This window comes from Thunnus albacares, chromosome 2 (assembly GCF_914725855.1).
Source record: "Thunnus albacares chromosome 2, fThuAlb1.1, whole genome shotgun sequence".
Lineage (NCBI taxonomy): Eukaryota > Metazoa > Chordata > Actinopteri > Scombriformes > Scombridae > Thunnus > Thunnus albacares.
Window position 1 is genome coordinate 5922952 of NC_058107.1, and position 22968 is coordinate 5945919.

Sequence of the window (22968 nt, forward strand, 5' to 3'; positions counted from 1 at the left end):
TTTGTAAGACACCTATTTGCCTCAAAAACATCTTGAATTCTTACAGACATGGACTGAACAAGATTCCAGAAAGTAGGGCTGTAGTCTCCTGGTCAACTGGTCGATTAGTTGGTTGGTATGCTCTCATCCAACCAAATTCTCATTGGTCGAATAATTGCAGTGTTACTTACATAAGGTGAAAAGTTCTACATCAACGGCCCTCCAGGATTAATCCATTATTTCCTGTGGCGGGAGGGACAGACTGATGAATTAACTGAAAATAAGGGTGTATTCAAAACACCCTTGTTGTTTTCAGAACTTTGAACTCACCCAACCTAATGGAGACTGCTAGGTCTAACTGTACTCAATTTTTACCGAGCGTTTACTGAACATACTGAATGTTTACTGAATCAGTGTTTCTTCTATAATTATAACACCAAGAACTCCCGCCAGGCCAAAAAAAGTTTTTTAATGTCACAAATAACGCCAAATATCCATTCATTCAGAAATCAATAGTGTTTGGGAGTCTCTGTGCAGCGCTGTTCCGGTCCATGAGTCTACCTCTGTCGTTGCCTGGGAATATGGCATTGCGTAGTATGTTTGTGTAGCGAGTGGGAAACAGTGAGCAGCAGGAAAGTGATGGTGGATGTGAGCGGAGCAGAGGGAAAGGTTAGTAGTTAGTTGTCAGTCTGGCAGTAAATGTACAGTACAGACTCCACTGTAACAGTTAAGAAATGCTAAAAAGTCAAGTCTGTTGTTTCCCCAAGTGCTGGAAAAGTGAAGAGGGTTAGCTCCAAAGTTAGCAACAATGGGTTAGCCTAACCTGAGGACGCAAAACAGAGAAATGGAGAACGGAGAAATGTGTGACTTTCAGTCGACCAAGATATTTTTCTGGTTGACTACAGCCCTACTAGAAAGGAAAGAGATTTAATCCATACTTATTCATTGTGGACTTCTGCACACTGGGTGAACCTGTTTCACCTAATCCCACAGGTGTCCACTGTCAAGTGTTTCGAATGTTTTTGAAATAGGGCTGCCCCCTAAACCCAGATGATTTTACTCATTAATTGAAAAGCCCCCTCAGTCAAATCAATAATTTTCAATTCACAGAATGTTGGGTCATTAAAATTGGTCATGAGCAGTCGTGGAAATTTATTGGCCAAAATGTGTATGGACCCTGCAAAAAATACCTACCTTGTTCACCACTTGTTTTTCAGCATCTTGAGGTGCAATGAATGCTGGCTTGTTAGAGAATTAGGTGGTTTTAGGAGACTAGTCAATAGTCTTGTTGAACCACTTTGCTCTGTTTATGTCAGAGATGAAATGATTTGATGATTCCAATCTGGTATAGCTTTGAATATTTTTTCTTTTTTAATTTAACCAGGTAAAAAGTCTCATTGAGATTAAAATCTCTTTCAAGATAGACCTGGCCAAGAGAATAGCCTAAACATTGTTATAACAATAAATACAAACGACATAAACAGACTAAGACAACTGTCAGGCACTACAAGTTGAACACAAAACACAATATCTAGTTAATAAGCAATAAAAGTCTATTCCAGTTAAGATGTAATAAGAGTAAACCAAATACCCAATTAATATGCAATACAAGATTATGGACAAAATTCAGTTAAGATGCATAAACAGGTATGATTTTCCAAAACTATCTCAAATGAAGTGAAAGCAGCCCCATTGGCCAAGAGTTCTTGTGTCCCAATCCATTAGAATTTACTTAAATTCCCCAGTAGTAATCAGCTCAGACTATTCCAGAGCTATTTCAAGCTCTTCTCTACATTCTTCCAGGAGGAAGGGACAGCGTACTTCAAAGCTTTTTTGCGTATCTCCGACCTAACTCAGGGAACCAACGTTTGTAGAATATTGTGAGAGTGCTGGCCATATTGATTTTGATTTCTACACATGTATGTACACAGATAAGGAAGTCTGTGGATATACAGAGATGGCCACTTAGCAGCAGCATACAGAGTACAGTGGTGTACAAGATTGCCACAACCAGTAATAAAATCTGAAGCACAATGGTATACAGTATCCAACTTTTTTAGGCACTGGTTAAGTGCATTTATAAAGAGCAGATCACTGTAATCCAATAAATGTAAAAAAGCTGCCGAAATCCTGTGTTTCCCTTCCTAGAGGGAGAAACAGGATTTATCCCTTAAGAAGACACTTCATTTGGTTTCAGCTTGGGAATAAGGTTTTCAATGTGTGATTTGAAAGACAAGTTCTGATCAATTATATCACCTAAATACTTACTTGTTGAGACCATTTCAGTTACAACCCCTTGGGCAGTCAAGAGTTTGTGAAGATAAGATGGTAACTCCTTTCTATTTGGGGAAAAAAGCATGATTTTGGATTTGTTTGCATTTAACACCAGCTTAAGCTGAATTAAATGGGATTGAACAACATCAAATCAGGAACTACAAGTTTTGTACTAAAGGGGATGAGCAATAGATAACTTCATAAAATTGGATTTTTTTACAAATATGAAGAACAGCAATGGTCCTAGTATAAAACACTGGGTCCCTGGCCCCTAAATTCAAGGAGGAAGGATGACAAAGACCTGGCAAACTAAACACATTGAGTTCTGGAAGTCAAGTACTTTGAAAACTAGTTTACTGCTTGCCCAGATAAGCCAATACTGTATATTTTTGTGTTGATATTAAAGGTATTAGATTGTGATCAGTACACTGAGTATTTAGTTTTGAGATTAGTATTGTGTAGGAAGTGTTATAAGGCAGTATGATTTCTTTTTGATATATTCAGGTTTCCCATAGATCCTTTAAGTCTTCAATTTGATTTTCAGAATTTATGGAAATGTCTAAATAAATAAATAAAAGAAGCCTTTATTTGTAATTATGGTAGGTCTTAAATTTTGAACAGATGTCTAGAAGAATGAGAAACATCTACTCACAAGGTTAACATATTTAAATATAAAATCATGTGGTATTCACTCCCAAATCAGTCCAATCCAGCCTTTTCTTTTTGTGGTAATTTTTGGATCAGTTCTCCACAGGCCTCTGTCATGATAATATCAGTATTGGGCTGTGTGTGATGCGCCTTAATTTTAACATCTTGTAGCATGTATAATTGACAATTCAAGAGCAGATAATCAGGATTTAACTGATTGTGCAATTTGAACCATGATTTTATTTCAATTAAGTGGAAATTGAGCATATTTTACAGGAAACACTAACACTCTTTTAGTTTGATACATAACAGTGTGATATGAGCATTTTTAAAGAGGACGTATTATGCTTTTCCTTATTTTCAGACATATGTATAATGTCACAATATCGGATGTTCATGTTAAAAGTGGCTGACATGTCAAATAACAAGGTAAACGTATGTAGCAGTAATCCCTGCTCTGAACACTCGGTTTCCAGGGTTTTTTTCTACTTTCGGCCTGAGCTGACATCATATCATGATGGATTTCTTATTATGGACATCTGCTTGGAATAGGACTATTTGTGTTGACCTTGGCCTAGGCTCAGGCTCATTTGGACTGCCTCTTTACTTTAAATAGGTGTGTTCAGTCTTAAACGGGAATTTTGACAGTTTGCATGTGCATTAGGGCAAGCAAATTTTAATAAAAATGTAAATTAGATAAAACTCTGTAAAAAAAGAAAAAAAAGCATAACAGTGGGGCACAGTTCCTTGCATTTACCATTAATTTGATTACTTTATATGTGATTTTTTTTTTTTTTTTTTACATATGATTATTACATTGAGATACAAAAATGTCCAGAAAAATATCCCTATTAATATTGTGGTGATTGATTTCAAACATAAAGCTCAGCCCATGTGCATTCATTTTGCAGTGGAAAGGGTATTACATTTTCTCTGTCAAGATCTTTAAAAGGTGTACTAACATTGAGGACAAGTGGTACTTTCCTACAACATCAAAGCAAAAGTCATGACTCACCCAGATTATCTAGCTATTATATGCTGATGTCTGTTGAGAGAATAGTGTAACCTATTTTATGTTTACATGGAAATGGCAATTTAAAACTACAGCAGTTTTTGTTGGTACCAGAAAAATGGATTAGACTTTGTTTTAGGTGCTAGATCTACCTAGCATGTTCAGTCTGAACTAATATATATCCTCCAACGTTATTGTAATTTAAATTGTTTATGTAAGTCACTGCTGTGGCAACAAAAATGTGGGTTTTCCCTGAGTGCTCCAGTTTCCTCCTATAGACCAAAAAAAGGTTAGGTTAAGTGGTGACTCTAAATTGCCCGTAGATATAAATATGAGTGTGAATGGTTGTCTGTCTCTTTGTGTCAGCCCTGTGATACACTGGCGACATGTCCAGGGTGTATCCTGCCTCTCGGCCAATGTCTGCTGGTATTGGCTCCAGCCCCCTGTGGCCCTTGAAAGAATAAGCACTATAGATACTGAATTGTTGGCTATTTGCCAGGCAGATGTTGGGGGTGTATATAGTTTTGTCTGTTTCCTCACGGTTGGGGGGGGAGCCTGAATTCAGCTTAATTGACCTTTCAACTACAAAAAAAAAAAAAAAAAAGTAAAACACTATTTCTGAGCAGCAAAAGCTGTTGCAAACAATGTGTGTATTGTTGGAAAAAACAACATATCAATCTGTATCAACATAACCTATCAACACAAATCTATGTGACTATGTGAAGGGCAAAAATGAACTAACAACTATACCTAATAATGTGGCCACTGAGTGTAGATTACAATAAGTTAGGCTTCCCTAGCTATTACTATATGAAATGATTGTCAATTAGTTATATGGGGCAGCTGTGGCTCAGGAAAACTGAACCCCCAATTGCTCCTGATGGCTGCGTCATTTGTGTGTGTGTGTGTGTGTGTGCGAGCGAGCGAGTGAGCGAGTGAGTGAGTGAGCATTAGAAACATTGTAAAGCACTTTGGATGAAAAGCTCTATGATGCTCCTGATGAGCAGGTTGGCACCTTGCATGGCTCCCTCTGCCATCAGTGTCTGAATGTGTGTGTGAATGGTTGAATGTTGGCATGTAGAGCACTTTGAGTGGTAGACTAGAAAAGCGCTATATAAATGTAGTCCATTTACCATGCAATCTGAGTACAATGAAATAATGTTTGCGCAACTGCATCTACACCATTTCTTCCCAGATGGTAACACCTGAAAAGTATGAGGTCAAGGGATCTATCCAAGAAGCAGCCATTATTCTGACATCCTGTACAGAGCCAAAGATGCAAGTGACAATCACGCTGACTTCACCTGTCATCAGAGAGGAAAATGGCCGGGATGGAGGTTGGGAAATCCATAACAGCCCTTCATATTGCCCCTCTTTTCTTGTCCTTCTGCTATCTCCCTATGAATCAGTTTCAGTATGTTGGTTTACACCCTAAAGAGCACTATTCTGCTGGCACTCCACGAAGATTATGTTGGGCTTTAAATCAGATCATCCCTCCAACTTGCTCTTTTTGGTCTCTTCAGGGTTTGTTGTAATAAAAGTTTCATTTTTAATACAACCTTTGTATGTACAACTGATACCATTAGAGGGACTTTTTTAATTGAAATATTTAGATAATCTATTTTTACAGGTGTAAGGTTGAAGCCCATGAGAGACCTCAAACCTTTTTTTTCAATTGATGCCCTCTCTCATTTTGTTGGTCCAGATAACTTGTAGTGTTGAATTTAAAAAAGATGAAAGAAGTGAGTGCCAGCAGTATTGCTCTCAGGCTTTTGCTCTGTACCTCTTACTTCTCAAATGCTATCTTTATCACTTTGAACAAAGCATGATCAGTGTTTGCATTGTGTTAAGTCTAGTTATTCCCAGGTGAGATGCTTGTTTTGTTTCCTGTGTTCCGGGGGATTCTGTTTAAATTTTATTGTTAACTATAATCAATGGGAGACATGCATTATATTACCTTGTCTCCAAATTCTCTTTAGATGAGGAGAAAAAAAGACAAATCCTGCAGAACATGAACAAATCGACATCAGGAGTCTCTTCTGTTCCTCAAGTTCAATTTGGAATTAATTATGCAAAGATGTTTGAATTGTTTCTCAAATCAAGATTTGGCCTAAGATAGAGTGGAATCCCACACAGCTAGGGAGAGGAAATTGGGTGTTATTTTCCCACAGGAAACAAATCTTTCTTTTGTGTACTGGTGAACAGTTCACCATGCTGAGGTCCCCTGTTCTGAAGTGCTCCCCTGAGTAGATTGACATCTACCTTAGGACTCAAAATTCGGCTCAATATAGAGATAATATTTTAGATTGATTTAGCAAAAAAGAAAGCCTTTGACAAGTTCTTGTCATTTTGATTTCATTGACAATAGAAAGATGAGTACAAATCATTTTAAGATGGACCATTTTCTCCAGAATTAATTGACAATGGAAAGATGAGATACAGTTAAACCATGAACCATATTGTTTTGAAATCTGATTATTTCCATTTTTTCTTAGGGGAGTATTGCTAAAGTTCAGGTAAAAAAAAAAAGCTATGACAGAGGAATCTTTGGTCGGACCTGAGTACAGCCTTTGGTATACAATGACTCTTGGGGTCTTATTCCAACCTACTGGTATTAGGTATGCATGCAGTGATATCCTAACCCCTTTTGTTTGCTAGTAGTTATCATGTTTTTTTTCTCTTCTTCAGCACCCATTGCTGCTTCCTTTTTATAGGTCATAGTAATCTTTAAAAGTCCAGCATAAAGACTCCTTTATTTCTTTAAACAAAAAATAATTAGTTTGTCAAGTACGCTGTCTCCCATCAGGGGTTTAGTAGGGCCCAACCGCTCCGGAAGGATTTTTGACCAAGGTTTTCCCATATCTCAAAAACTTTGCCACACCTACCATTGCCATGCTGCTTTTTTATCAGGTCACTCCGTGTTAGCCATTTGCTCTTTCTGTCTCTCTGCAACACATTCTTACCTCTAATAATCATTAGCCATGGAATCTCTCCTCTGCCCTAATACTCGAGCAAAGAAAATTTACTAAAATGTCCATGGTACTTAACAAGTTAATAATAATCTTTACAACACAATTACCTGATAAAATGGTATTGGCTTCAAAACATCTGTGAGCTTAAACCCATGTAAATTTAGCTACATTGTTGCTTTCCAAACAGTTTATTTGTCTACAATATTGAGTCTGTAAATTCATACCCCTTTTACAGAATGCAATGACTTAACATCATGTACACTGTCAGGCTGTATCTATCTATTTAAACAATGTTTTGGTTTTCAATTTTTTTAATATCAGTAGCCCTTTTGAAATTACAAATAGTAAGCAACCAATTGTAGGTTGTTTTGGAAAGAAACATTGGTATGTGTGGCAATGTGTTTGTTATTTGCCAGCTTCGCTGACCTGGTCAAACACCCATTCCTCATCATCATTTTGACACTTCAAATCCATTTTTAGATGTAACCTCGGGTATGGTGAAAGACCCAGCGGACGTCTTGGACAGGCAAAAATGCCTTGACGCTCTGGCTGCTCTGCGCCACGCTAAGTGGTTCCAGGTTCGGAACATCATTTTACTTTCTTATTGTAGCCTTATGAGATGCATTTGTTTATTCATTTATTTGTGTTTTACACATTTGGTTTCTATTTTATAATGAGGAAAACTTTTACTATTTGAAGTAAAACAAATATTCGAGGGTGCCTCCTACAAGAATCTGGTTAATATCCATTATATATACTGAAGTTATTTAGAAGTTCTCATATAAAAAATTACTTGAGCAAAGGACTGGCATCCTTGTCCTTTTTAATTTCCCAAGTATTGCATTGTAGTAACATGTGATTCCATAAGGCTGCACAATAACTTGCACAGAGTTGTGCAAAATTTGTATCATTTTTATTCTATATATTTTTTATAGAATGGGGATTGAGAGAAAAAGGAATATTTGAGTAGTTTCCTGTGATTCTGCTACCTGAGCAAAAGCACAGGCAAAGTAATGCAGATTTCCTCAGCTCTTTCAGTCCCTATACTCTCCTTTCAGGTGGACTTGTACTTTAAGTACCTTTTTGTGAGATACCTGGATAAACCTGGGGTCAGGGTTTAGAAGATGGCAAGGAAAATCCTCATTTCTTGTGCATCTTGCAAACTTTGAACTCCCTTACTAACTGTGAGGTACAAGACTACTGGGAATGGCAGCTGATTGCAAACTGTTATGGCTCATACACACCTCAAACCATACTCAAGCTTCCATTATGCACAGTAGTTTTTGGACCTCTAAGACAGAACTGATTCACTTTTTTGGTCCATCTCTTGTCACTCTTGGTCATTTGGTAAACCTAACTTTATTGCATCACAAGGCTAGAGCCAATGGACTCCAGTCCTGTGTGATCGTCATTCGAATCCTGCGAGACCTCTGTCAGCGAGTTCCTACATGGTCGTCCTTCCCAGGATGGGTGAGTATGTTATTTAAACATGCTAATGAGACATTTAAAGGCCTCAGTGCACTGTGTGAATTATGGCTGTGCCTGACAGGAGTCCACAGTCTTAAGAGAAACATGAAATTTTTGGTTGTTAATTCCTAAATTGAACTTTGGTGACCAAAGCTGTGTCAAAAGCCTGTGTCACGATTTTATTGTTATTATCATTATTATTATTATTATTATTATTATTATTATTATTATTATTATTGTTATTGTTGTTGTTATTATTATTATTAGCGTTTATTAAACAAGGACCATGCACAAAAAACATTAATCTCAAAATGAAAAGAGATGATATATGCCAGATTTAGCTATTAGTTCATTTCTATCTGCAGCCCCTAGGCAGGTACACACAGAACAATTACCAGATAATAAAAACATGCATTTATATGCAACACCATTACATAGTCTCTATCACACTAACAAAAAAATAAAATCTGAATCACTGTAAAATTAATGTTGACATGACTGGTTGCTCAGTATTCATTTGTTTGCACCATGGGAAAAATAATGAAAGTCTCTAAGTTTTAAGCTCAGCTGGAAGCATATTCCAATGTTTGATGGTCGTAAATGAAAAAGGAGATTGTGCAAATGCAGTCTGCCACAGAGGGATATGTAAGTCTTGAGTTTAGAGTAGATCTAGAGGTTCTGCTCATTTGCTCAGAGTGGAGCTGAAAAAGGTTCTTCAATGGTGGAGGAGCAGCATGAATTATTTTGAATAGCAATTGAACTTCTGAAAACAGAATGAGATTTTCAAAACTTAAGCGACTATTTGGACAATATATTACAACGATAGTGATTTAGTGATTTCCTATCAAAAACTTTTAAAGCTTGTTTAAAAAGAATTTTAATTGGCTTCAGCACAGTCTTGCAGGCCTGGGACCAGCAGGATACACAATAATGAAGATGTGAAAAAATAATAGCATGCAAAATTGTTTTTGATGCTTAAATTGCTGTAAATGCTCTAAGTTTAACCATCTTATATTTCAATTTTTTACTCATCTTTTTAATATGGCTTTCGAAAGTCAAGTTGGAATACAATGTCATACCTTAATACTTAACCTCATTAACATTTTTGTTATTTGTCTATTAACACTAAGCTGTGGATACACAATTTGTTTTTAGCTAAAAAAAAAAAAAAAAAGAAAGACTGTCAAGTCCCCAGTGATTCCTTGCCTTAGAATCTGATAAAGTTGAGATCAAGTTGAGTTCACTTTTGCCTCATTCATACATGTAAGATTGAGTGCTTTTGGATCATTTACACTGAAATTTCAGCCCAACTCCAAAACAGAATCAATGAAATAACAATTAAAACTGTTTGCCACAGCTATGCTATCCTGCTGTTGGGTCCCATTTATCATGAGTTCTCTATTTTCACTTTAACCTGGTATGTTTTACATACATATGGAAGTTTTTATGCTAATACCGAACTGTTATGAACTCAAAACGAAAACTAATTGTATATGTTGATTGAGTCTGATTAGCAAAATATCTGAAAATGAGTTGCATGTAGCCTTGTAGACGTAAGGCTGAGACCAGCCAGCTCCTCCCCTCTTCCAGTAGTACCTGTAACAGTGAGTCTCTAACCAGCAGCAGCAGAGGAAGAAGGACAGATGAAAGCAAAAATGATACCGCAGGGCTGTTAATCAGTTTATTGTAAAAAAAACAACAAAAAAAAAAACTGCAGTCTTTCTAAACAGTGGAGTCTCAGGGTTTTAGGTAACCATCAGTATGAAAAGTTATCCCAAAGGTCCTGTCAATAAGGAGATAAGGTTTAGTATTAGTCTACATATAAGAAAGATAAACTACAGTTGTTAAAAAAGGTTAACATTAAATAAATTTTTCATTGTAGAGATTGGTGAATGCACTAAACATTGTTGTTATGTGAGATAGAATAATCATGTCAGTCTAAAAATACATAATTGTAAGCTTCACATTTTTGTATTTGTAATAAAATTACTGGTACTCGTATTGGTCAGAACAAACAGATATTTATCTGTTATCATTATTGGCCCTGAAATTCCATATTGCCACATCTGTAATGGTAATGCCAGCAGAGATTGTGTGTGTTCGCCAAGCATCTAAGCCATCTTCACTGTTTACTCTGTACAGGCCATGGAGCTGCTAGTTGAGAAGGCCATCAGTAGTGCCTCTGCCCCCCTCAGCCCAGGCGATGCACTGAGACGTGTCTTTGAATGTATTTCTTCTGGGATTTTACTCCCTGGTAAGATATCGTTTCTTTATTTTCCTATATATTGATTAGTGATATACTTATTAGGCTCTTATACTGTCTTATAAATTATATTGTCTTATAAATTCTGTTTGCAAACCAAAATTGGGTCAGCTGAAAAGGGGGGACTGTTCTTTGTATTCACACTAACTGTATGCATTAATGTAATCTGACTACTCTTGTCCTCCTTTGGCAGTAACCTGACATAGAATCGAATATTCTTTTCTAAGGAATTTTCTCCAAGGAATCTTGTGCTGAGAGACAAATAACCTGAAGAACAAGTTAAACATACAATATTTACTCCAGCAGGTTCAAGGTTTTCCCCAGGGTATCCTCCCATTTTCACTTGCATGGAATACCTCTAGAGGGAGTTGTCTATGAGTTGTTGTTAGCCACTTGAACCACCTCAAAGGAATAATTTGTCATTTTGAGAAATACACTTATTCGCATTCTGGCAGAGTTATAGAAGCCCATAGGGGACTTTATTAAAATGATCATTTAAACTTGAAAATGTAATTCCACAATAGCATTATGAATTTCCACATATGTATGTGTATGAAAATGTGATAATCCAATTTTCATTTTCACATACTCATATTGGTGTTCTATGAATATACTAAAATGAAAATGGTGCTGTTTGACATTTAATTTTTAAAGTCGTACCCTGCTGTACAGTGGACAATATTCAAATATTAATTCGAATTTGAAAATTAAAATGCAATATAAGAAATGTAACCTCATTTTCCATTCATGCAAGCAATATTTAAGTCACAGTTGAAATGAAAATGCAATTTTCTAAAATGGCATTTGATTTCATTTTCAAAGACTTAACCTGTTTCACAGTGGATAATATTTACATGCAATAAGCGAAACATGGCCCCCCGTCTATTGCATTTACATTTACATGTCACCACACTCTTTTGTAGTCACATGAACTTCTTCCACTGGCTTACCTGTGGAAGAGGTGACCACAATGTTCTCAAATTGCTTGGGTCCATCTAACCCCAGTCTGTTGGAAATGGCGTATTTGGTGCCAACTCAAGTGCTTGTCCCCAACAGTGTCCTCCTTGGTACACTGCTCTTCTGAGGTGCTGTTTTGACAAAGCTATGATGCCCTCTGTTGCCATGTCATCAGCATTCTGGGTATCCCATGCTGTCTTCTTGCCCCTGGTTGCAAATGCAGATACTGTGTCACAGCCAGTGAAGGCATGGAACACAGGAAGGGTCTTGGATTTGTCAGGACCCAGAGACTTGGCAATCTCATGGGCAGGTATGTATCTGAAGTTCTCGCCAGTCCCAAATGCCACCCACAGCTCCTCAATGTCCAGCTCTGACACATGCGCAATAGCTAGGACCACAACATCTGTGTCCACAGTCCACAGGGTGATCTTTTTAAATCCTTGTCTTGCAGCATCCACTGCATGGAGTAGCATCCTTGTATCTCCCTCTTCATGTGTGCAAGGAGCAATCTGATCTGTTTCTTGTGGATGAGATGATAGAACATTGAGTCCACAAGTGGAAACAACTTTGGTAGTTCACATTTCCACAAGCTTCCTGGCCATAAAGTGAGAGCTCTGTTTTGTGTTTATCCACTCTCAGGAAGCCTTTCCAGTTGGTTGGTATCTTGTTTTTTCCATCCACTCTTGTTCTTGTCCCCTTTACCCGCTTCTGTCTTTTCAGGGACTTTAAGCTGTTAACGTCATAGCAGTCCCATACAACATCCAGTCTGTTGGCCCTTTCAAGTTTCTCTTTGATATAAAGTGTGAAGATCTCACTGGAAAAGTCATTGAAGGTTTTAGCTACACCTAATTTCAGCAGGTTTATGACTGCTGACCCATCTAGTATTTGGACCTCACTGTCTGAGACACTGCTTATACTGTTCTCTCGGCAACTTAACAGATCAGCCTCGTTTCCCAAGCGCAGTCCACCATGAAGGGAGAGTGATGGGGGGGTAGGCCTGATTTTCGTGTTTGAAGAAGTTTTCCAGGTTCCCATCATGGGTCTGACATGGAATGCTGCCCCCTAGTCGACATTAATATAATCACCCAGAGAGTTATTGTAAATTAAAGATTACATGAAATATACTTGAAATTTCATTCTGCGTCTTCTCAGATACTGCAATTTCATTATAATCCTTCTCACAACATTGCTGAATTCAACATTAACTATTCACCCAAGCAGTTAATGATGTTGTATATGGTATTATTGTAATCCTTGACCATCAAAACATGGGGTAGACATCACCTTTTCTGTGTTATCTGATATGGTGCATGATTCGGTTATGGCGGAAAGCAAAATAGCCGCCATGGTCGCTATGAAGGGTTTTTGCAATGGCTCCATTTCTGAAAACGTTCAGGGCCCCAAATTGTACAAGTGTGCCAAGTTTCATGCTTTTATGAAAAAGTGAACATAATTTTCACATAGAAAGAAAGTGGCCCCTGAACCAACAGATCACAAAGCTGTACTTTGAGAAAGTTTGTAACCCAGCTGCCATTTTGAACATGGGGAAGACACAGAGGGACTCACATGCACTGACATGCACACTCACATACACTAACATGCACACTCACATGCACTAACATGCACGTGCAGCTGGACTGGCTATCTGAACAAAGAACATAGAAGCTCGGATAACAACACATACAGAGTGAGTGTGACTTCATTCTCTGCTCAGGACACCATCACTCCATTATATCTTTACATAGTAAATACTTGTTTGCTGCTATATTGATGTTCAAATTGTCGTATATTGGACATTAAAGCTTTTAAAACTTAACACAACATGCATGCAACAGACACAATATTATAAAGTCTAGCCTAGGTATTCCTATACTGTGATTTCCTTCTCACAGCATTAATGAATTCACCATTAACTATTAACCTGAACAGTTTATGATGTTGTATATGGTATCATTGTAATCCTTGGCCATCAAAACATAGGGATAGACATCACTTTTTCTGTGATATCATGTTTGGTTCAGGAGATATTATGAAATATACATAATTAGGTTATGGAGGAAAGTAAATTGGTCGCCATGGCCACCATGAGGCGTTTTTTGCGATGGCTCCATTTCTGAAAATGTTCAAGGCCCCAAACTCTACAAGTGTGCCAAGTTTCACACTTTTATGAAAAAGTGAACATAATTTTCACATATCACCTGGACTATTTCTCAGAAGGCAGGGAGATGCATTTGTTTTACAGTTTGTGCAGCCCTTACGGGTGGTCACCGAACACACCTTTAACTCAGTCTCATTAAAAAGAGGCTCCAACTAGTGGAGCAACCACATACTACAGCAAATCTACAGAACATTTTTTGACAGTTACACTGCACGTCCCTCGTCTTCTGCATTATCGATTCATATATTTTAATTGGTTGAAATATTATTATTATTATTATTATTACAAAGTACATGTCCATTTCCTACTGCAGCCAACAAGACTACACTTGTGCTATCATTAGCAGGGCTATGACTATCTGAGTGCCTGTCATGTTTAAAGTAATGTTAGCCGAAAAAAGCTGCTCTAACTTACAGACACGTTTCTCTAGTAGAGACATCCTGTCTGCAAATGCAGAACAGCCATCACACGCCATCATTTTAACAAGGCTGCTTTGACTGTGAACGCACAAGGGCACAAGCTAACTGCTAAGCTAGGCTAATCTTCAAGCTAGTAAATAGAGTAGCAACGAAAGGCTAGCTACCCACTAACACTAGTGTTGTTTCAGAAAGAAAATTAGCGAATCTAAAGACGTGAACTAAAATAATGTTGTCAGTAAGATAAACGAAGAGTTTACCGCAGAATATATACTGTATATACACTCACCAGCCACTTCATTAGGTACACCTATGCAATTTAATGCAATCCAATACAACAGCTCTCCATAAATTCAATTTTTTGAAGCTTATACATTTTCAGTTTTTGTTGACATCGTCAGAAAGGTGATAATTATACTTTGTTTATTATTAAGCCATGGTGCACTGAGGCAAATTTATGGCAGAGCTTTTGTATTGGATGGCATTAGATTGCACACGTGTACTTAATGAAGTGGTTGGTGAGTGTGTGTGTATATATATGTAGACCGATCAGCCAAAACATTAAAACCACTGAGATGAGGTGAATAACATTGATAATTTCATTAAAATGGCACCTGTCAAGGGATGGGATATGTTAGGCAGCAAGTGAACAGTCAGTTGAGGTTGATGTGTTGGAAGCAGGAAAAATGGGCAAGTATAAGGATCTGAGTGACTTTGACCAAGTACCAGGGGCCCTTCATGTCAACGGTATTGATTACGGCAGTGGTCTCTTTCAGCGGGATAATGCACCCTGCCACATTGCAAAAATTGTTCAGGAACGGTTTGAGGAACATAACAGAGTTCAAGGTGTTGCCTTGGCCTCCAAATTCCCCAGATCTCAATCCGATCAAGCATCTGTGGGGTTTGCTGGAAAAACAGTCAGATCCATGGAAGCCCCGCTTTTCAACTTAAAGGATCTGCTTACAATTTTGCACTTTTTACTCAGATTTTAACTCAGATTCTAAAACATTTGAGAGATGGAAAACCAGCCCATAATTAAAGCTGCAAGCAGCGTTGAACGGGCTCCCTTGCGCACATCGGGCCGCGGCGCAGTCGAAGGGCTTCTGTGACGGGCATGTAGATGTCTTCAGACCCGGGCTGTTTTCAGACAGTGCAAGAAGGAGATAAACATCACTTCCTTTGTCCACTATTTTGCCCGCTGTGGGGGCTGCTTTACTGAAATTTCGTAGGGGGCGCTATTCAGCCAGTTTGCATCACTGATGGAATATTGTCATGTACACGTATTCAGGCCAGGAGCCTGAATATGTGTACATGACACCAAACATGTAAAGTTTGGTGCAGACTGGAGCATTTACAATAAAGTTATAGCAACTTCCTCTGTCATGGCGAAACATCAAATCTCAACAGTGTGAGGATGAGAATTTTCTGCAGGGTGAGACATGGCTGCCTTGGTCACACCTGTGTCATAAAAATCATGCAAGTTTTGTGCCCATTCACTTGAATTTCAATTAGTAAATTGAAAACCCTTGATGAGTTTGTGTGTAAAACAAATTAATTTCCTAATTTTCATCAAGTCTATTTTTAGGAATGTAAAGACTTAACTAGGGATGCACGACATTGGATTTTTGCCGATATCCAATGTGCTGATATTTCCAACTCATTGTGGCCGATTGCCAATATATGCACATATTTTTACCAGCTGACTGAGGAGGCTATTATGCATGCAAGCATAGATTATACTATGATCAAGAAAGACAATATATGAAGGAAGAACTTAGGAAGACTGGAGTTCAGTAGCTCAGCATTAAAGTTCTTCCCTCATATAGGCTATAGTCTTTCTTGATCATTAGTACAATACTTGATTGCATGTGTAATAGTCTCCTCAGCCAAGTGGGAAAAAATATGTGCATATATCAACATTGGCAATTGGCAAAAATGACAGTCAAAAAGTAATCATGTTAAATAATTGTGATCCAATATTGAACAAGATAATCATGATTATGATTTTTTGCCATAATCGAGCACCCCTAAAAACAACATAAATTATGATTTACATACACACACACACACACACACACACAGAGTTTAAATATGTAAGTGATAAATTGTATGTATGTATGTAATGAATTGTTTTCTTTAAGAAACTGTTACTTGAACATTTTTCAGTGTGCTCCTAAAGTTATATGTGTGCTTCTAATTTTTTTCATTTAGGAGCACATGTACTCCTTGAAAAAAAAGTAGGAATTTAGGAAAGTAGGTAGTAATTTTCATCGTGAATCCATTGATACAGGTTTGAAAGTGGTCGGACTTATAGTTTAGATGTCAGACGCCCCAGTTTGGCACAAAGTCCATGCCTAGAGATTGCCTCCCCATTGGTTTACATTGTAAGGTGTGATGTCACACTACAACTTTCAGGGCTTACCAGATCTAAACCGTTTGAGTTATTACAGTTTTTAATAACTTGTTCAGCACAGTGTGATAAGTCATGTATTAAAGTTTGAAGCCGATACCATTAACACCCTAGGAGGAGATAGCGTTTATTCAAGGTCCAAAATTGGCACAAAGTCATACTTTCATGGGTGCACTGCGGACTTCCTGTTGGATTTAGGTCAGGGGTGTCAGCATATGATTTGTAGGTCTTGATGAGACGAATAATTGAGTTTTGGTTCGATCTCTCTACGACATTCCTACGGGCCGTAGCGGCCATTTTAGAAACATAGGTGGCGGTCTGCAGCACATTTTGGCACTTTTGGGGTTAATTTTTACATTTTATCAAATTTTTCACCAGACTTGATGTGCGTGTCAAATATGGTGAGTGTTTGAGCATGTTTAGGGGGTCAAATGTAGGGTTGAAGTGGCATATTAATAAAGAATAATAAGGAAGAAACAAACACATGAAATACAATAGGGTCTTAGCCCTTTTGGCTCAGGCCCTAATAATAATAAAGAAACAAACACACGAAATACAATAGGGTCTTCGCCCTTTGGGCTCAGGCCCTAATTAATATCTTTTTAAATTTATTGTATCTCAGATGAGTGTACGAATGTGCCAGGGCCTTTGTGATCCACTTCTCTACTTTTGTCTTGGTTGTACCTCTAAACATTTGAGATGTTTGCTGCCCTGCCAAAGGAATTTGATTAGATGGTAATCACAGCTTTTAGTTTTAATGTCACAAGGCAAGCTAACTTGTTTTGTGACAGTAGATAAAGCATGTTTGCAAAGTTAAATGTTTACATTTAGATGTTGTTCAAAATATTTTTATCACAATGTATTCTAAACCAAACTGAAGTTTAACTAATGAACCCCTATGGTTTCTTCAGGCTTCAGAAATTATCGTGATCACATTTTTTGTTATATCACCCAGCTCTAGTGTGGGTGGATGTTTTAAAGCCAGGCATCACAGTTGAATAGGGACAAAATAAATCCTGTTATTTTATCAGAATGAAACTTATTAATATAGACCCACATACAATTATATATTTCTGTATTATAATCTTTGTTTTTTTTCATTGAATTATGGTCATTAGGCAAACTCATTAAATAAGTTAGAACAAATATAGCAATTTCAGGTGTGTTGTATTCCCTTAATCTTACGTGTGTAATAATAAATACAGCCACAAGTGGCAACAATTGGGTTCCACGCAGAGTGCAAAAAAATTGCAAAATTTGACATTTTTAGAGCAGAAGACCAGATGCAGATGACTTGAGACATTTAAAATGATGAAAGAATTTCAACTCTAGGCCAAGCTGTTTTCAAGATAATTGCGAAAATGTGAACTTAATCATTACAGCATCACCTTGATGTCAATGAGTGTCATATGTGCCTGAGTAGTCGGTGGAATTTGCAACCCACTTGCAAATTTTTTGTTTCTAGGTCTTAGTCTTTGCTAAACAAACACTTTAAGCAAAGAAAAATAATAATAAAAATGAATTTTCACAGGGTCACAATAGGCAATCTTCAACTTAATATGACCTCAATAAGCACTTGAAAACGTACTACATTCATGAATTGATACATTGTTTGGAAATTAGGACTTGGCCACTTGGGGATTCAAACACTGGACCTCTGTATCGCCAGAGAATGTGCCTTACTGACTGTGCCACTGGGGAGACATGGTTTCACAACTCAAGGCAATGACATGACTTGTCTATTTAAACTTAAAACGCTTACAAGAGTCAAAATGTTGGTGAGAAAATTCTGAAAAAATTCACATCACACTGCTGGTTTCAGGTGTATTGTCAAATATTTTGGTGAAGTTTGATCAAACATTTGGTGAAATAGAAAATGTGCTTGAAGTACAAATACAAATTACAGTAAGATATTGAATATCACAAGCACATCATTTGACATACATTTATTGTACAAACTTTTAAACTACAAGAGTTCACAACAGATGGACAGAAACTGGAGGATGCACACACATTGATGCAAGGCTGGATTCAAACAGGTGACCTTACAATTACAAGGCTATCAGGACAACAAAACTGTCATTAAACGCACAATATGTAATTTCTGCCACTAGGGGTCTCTCAATCAAAACAATAACAGAAGATGGAGTGTGATGACGATGTGAAATAGCATGGGATCATGGGAGTTGTTTTCTTCATTGTTAAACAACCAGCTTTTCCGGGATAGGATTACTTCAGTGTTCATCAGTCAGGATGTTTTTACCGGGAAATGAACTATCCACAGAGGTTATCTCCTCTCCAAAACAAACAGACCCAGTGATTAAAACAGGTAAAAACACCGAAGAAAGCAGTTTCACATTAAAAATCAGTGTTTCTCTAGTGCTGTTAGGTGGACACAGGACATCCAGTAGGGGCTGCAAACCGAGCTGCTGTAAATGTTTGCTTAGCTTGTTTCTCTGATGACTTAAGATACAGACGTTCAGCCGTTTTTTACCGTAAGCCGAATTATCTGCAGAGGTCTCCTCCTCTCCAAAACAAACGTACATGGGGAATAAAAATGGTAAAAACAGTGAGTAAAGCAGTTTCATGTTAAAAATCTGTCTTTCTCCAGGGCTATTTTGCACAAAGAGTATGTCTTTGAGACATACTCTTTTGTAAGAGGAGGGGCTGCCAGCCAAGCTGCTGCTAACGTTTGCTTAGCTTGTTTCTCTGATTACTTAAGATCCCAGTGACTAAAATCTTTCATCTGGTTAAAAGATGGTTAAAAACCAGGACAAAGATCTAAAAAGTTTATTACAAAAATTTGGCTTAAAACAGAATAAAAGTCAATTTATGACAGTTTTTGGTAAGCAACCACAACGTCAATGTATTACCTTGTATGTGTATACTCTGTGGTAGACGCCATTGTGACAGACAACCATGATGCTGCCGATGTATTATCTTGTATGTGTGTATTCTTTGGTAAACGCCATTGTAGCCGACAACCACAACACCGACACATGCATCTTGTGCACGTATACTCTTTGGTAGAGTGGGTATGATGATATTGACAGGCGACCATATGAAGTGAAACGGACCATTACCTTGATTAAAATGACTAATTTCTCTGGGTTTGAAAATTTTTGGAAACATTTGTGATAATGTAAGTACACAACTTGACAAAATATATAACATAGGTCTAGTTGTTTTTAGACATTTTAATGCAGAGTAGTTACATATTATAGCTTTCCAGGGTCTATATGTAGAATTGTGAAGCAATTTTTTATGGCAAAGAGTGAATGGGAAGTAATGTAACGTAAAAAATGAGACCTAGCAGGAGGCTAGCTGCCTCCATCAACCACTACACATTTCACAACAAAACAGCCCCACAATTACAAGTCACCCACTTCCAAGCACACAGCTATTATTTCCTCAACAAAGGAGCAGAAAACAAGCTCCACAGCGATAGCAGAACATAGCTTAACCTTTTTGTTTTTCCTTTTTGTCCTTTTTGTTTCGGCCACAGCATGTTACATCCTGACCACAGTACATTGCTCCCCGACCACAGCTCAGTGAGCCTACAGGTGTTTAGTAAACACAGTTGGTAAAAAAAAAAAAAAAAAAAGTTGGCGGTTTGTGGGTCGGGTCAGGTTCGGGTGGTTGATTAACACATATTGTGCAAGTTGGGCAGTGCGGATTGGCTCTCACCAGCCAGCGGCCACAGCACAGCAGGAGCCTCTATGTGTGTGTTTGTGTATGAACAAGTGAGTGCATGTACATACAGCAGGGGGCTGACTGACTGGGAGTGAGAGATAATTTGCTGAAACACGTTGCAAAACACAACATTAGAGATCTTTTATGTAATTATCAGAAGTGTAAGTGAGGAAAAAGACATCACTTGCAATAGTCTTCTGCTGTGAGTATGCGCGTGCAAGCACTAGGCTGTTTACTGCAGCTCCTCTAACAGCAACAGATGTCACTAAGGAGAAGGAATTTCTGATTCCTACATATAGAACCTTGAACTTATGTCTGCATACAATTCGTAAATTACTGCATTGATGTCAATGAGAGTGAATAACTTGGATGAATGTGTGATTAAGTGTGTGTGATGTGTGGAAACAAAACACAAAACCCATGTAGCTGGCGGAGGCTTGGAGGAAGAGGAGAGAAAGAGGTTAAGAAGGAATCTGCCCTAATACACTGAGGTCTAAACTAACCAGGTGCAGGTTTCCTGACTCCCCTCTCCAACCCACCCTCCCCTGAGCCAGGAAGCCAAACCAACCTCACAAGCAGAAGGCAGAGAGAGGGATATCACAAAACTTTAAAAAATTCTTAATGATTTAACTGTTGGGGATACAATTCTGAAAAAAAATCACACGTCATTCTGCTGGTTTTGGGTGCATTGTCAAATATTTTGGTGAAATTTGTTAAAAAATGAGATGAAATAGAAAGTTGTGCACACAAATTACAGCAAGATGGTGAATATCACTGTGGACTCACCATTTGACTGATCTGAACACAATTTGAAACATTTGAGATCTAGTATCCAATACGAATCCATACAGCCGATTATGAGATATAAACTTTTCATATTTATGATGCCTCTTAGTGGCAGAACATCTCAAGACTGTGTAGCAAAGCTTAAAATTTTCATAGCATCTGAAAACATGCACCAAGTTTGGTTACAATAACTTAAGCCAGTTTTGATTTATTAGCTTTTATGTAAAATTGAACTTAAAGACACAGGTCTAAAACTGTATAATTTTGGAATGGATTGACTTATCGAAATTTCCTTCATAACTGTAGGTAAGCAAAGTCCGAAGATGATCCTGACAAAGTTTCTTACAAAATTTGACATTTTTCGAGCAAAGGACCATCGGTGCAAATATGCAGATCAATTGAGAAATTAAAGAAGAAATTAAGAAAAAAACTGAAAAGTTATGTAGATTGTTGATTATTTGAAAAAGTAAAAGCTGAGACAAGCTTTGCACATAAGAAAATATCAGTTTCATTTCATAGATTGAAAATGGCATTGACATTACAAAAAAACTGGCAATAGAAAAGCTATTCAAAAGCATCTTCTTCCCTTAAAACAGTATTGGTCTTAGAGTATTTTTACCTGATGGCTGCATTAGAGAACAGCAGTGGTGGTTATGTGTGGAGTGGTGCTGAAATGTCATAATTTTACATATTGTGTTATTTTGCAGGCGTCAAGTAACCATGTTTTACAGGTTGCAGATGGGGAATATGACTTGGCTGCTGCTTGAAAAATCTCAGTCAAAAGATTTTTTTATTCATTTATTTATTTATTTGCTTTAATCCCTGAAGATCCCCTCCAGACATGTATGAAGACATATACAAATATTCTGCTTATATTCTGTTTACTTAACTGTAGACAAAATGTGGCAAACTTCACAAGCCCCAAAGCAAATATAGTAGTAAGCCCATGATGAAATGAATTTCCATTAGAGCCTGACAGCAGGGAATAGCCGTGGTGAGCCATACCGCTGCAGGGCCGACCACAGCCGACCCGTGACAACCCCCTCTCTTCCTCACTACAACTATGTTGTTGCAAGACTCAGTATGTATGTCGTTGCTGGACACCAGGCTGACAATATAATGGGTGGCTTTTATTGTTAAGAAGTTATAGGAAATGAAATGTGTTTATTACTGAATTAGCAGAGCTTCATGGGCAGCGCTGTACAATAAAAACAGGTCTACACAACAAAGTACTGGCACAAATAATCAAACTGGCACAACTCCAACATGACATCAAGGTAAACAACTTACTTATCTTGCCAGTGGAAAAACACTGGCAGCCAGCCAGCATGGCTTGACTTCTCACAACATGGCAAAGTGTAACTACTCCAAAAACCATGGAAAAACCCTTATAGTAGGCTAGAGGGCAATGACACGAAAGAGAATAGTAGAGAAACTGAAATCTTGCTCTTTTTAAAAGTTAAATCAAAATCTAGCACTAACTGTCTCTCTCCACAAAAGGAGAGAGATAAAATTGCAGCATAGGCAATATACTTAAATTAGAACTTTATCCAACTTTATAAGTGCCAAAGAGTACGCAGTCATGGAATTTACATTATACATTTTAGTACCTTAAGCTTTGCGGTGTAGATCCCTCCTCTCTCCTTCAGTGTTGTGATGATGGGGCCAAACACATTCCTCTTCTGGCTTGTATTGGCAGCAGGAACTTAGTATGGCCATAAGTCAGAGATGAATCTGGTTTCTCAAACATGCAACATTAGACATTTGGCTGTTGGGTTAGAATTTACTGTTTGAGTAATGAGTTCACTTAAATACCGACCATCATACAATTACTCTGTCACCTTAAAAACATGCCTGTAGTTGTATAATACAAATGCAGAGGATACTGAGAACATAACGAAATGAAATATAAATTAATGCAATTTTATTTCTT

At 37.7% G+C, this 22968-nt stretch overlaps 1 protein-coding gene and 1 long non-coding RNA gene across 2 annotated transcripts in view; one reads left to right on the forward strand and one right to left on the reverse strand.

Moving 5' to 3' along the window:
- The window catches only part of LOC122990532 (zinc finger RNA-binding protein-like), a 49566-nt gene that overhangs the window by 16470 nt on the left and 10128 nt on the right, over positions 1 to 22968 (forward strand). Inside the window, exons 5-8 of the mRNA XM_044363901.1 lie at positions 5109 to 5250; positions 7366 to 7463; positions 8260 to 8355; positions 10495 to 10606. Of these exons, the coding sequence (XP_044219836.1) occupies positions 5109 to 5250; positions 7366 to 7463; positions 8260 to 8355; positions 10495 to 10606 (448 nt within the window). The remainder of the gene's footprint in view (positions 1 to 5108; positions 5251 to 7365; positions 7464 to 8259; positions 8356 to 10494; positions 10607 to 22968) is intronic.
- LOC122990540 lies at positions 1262 to 22967 on the reverse strand. The gene is made up of 3 exons (XR_006405402.1): positions 21089 to 22967; positions 9422 to 9431; positions 1262 to 1275 (listed from the first exon to the last, which is right to left on the reverse strand). It is a non-coding gene; the product is annotated as an uncharacterized LOC122990540 (long non-coding RNA).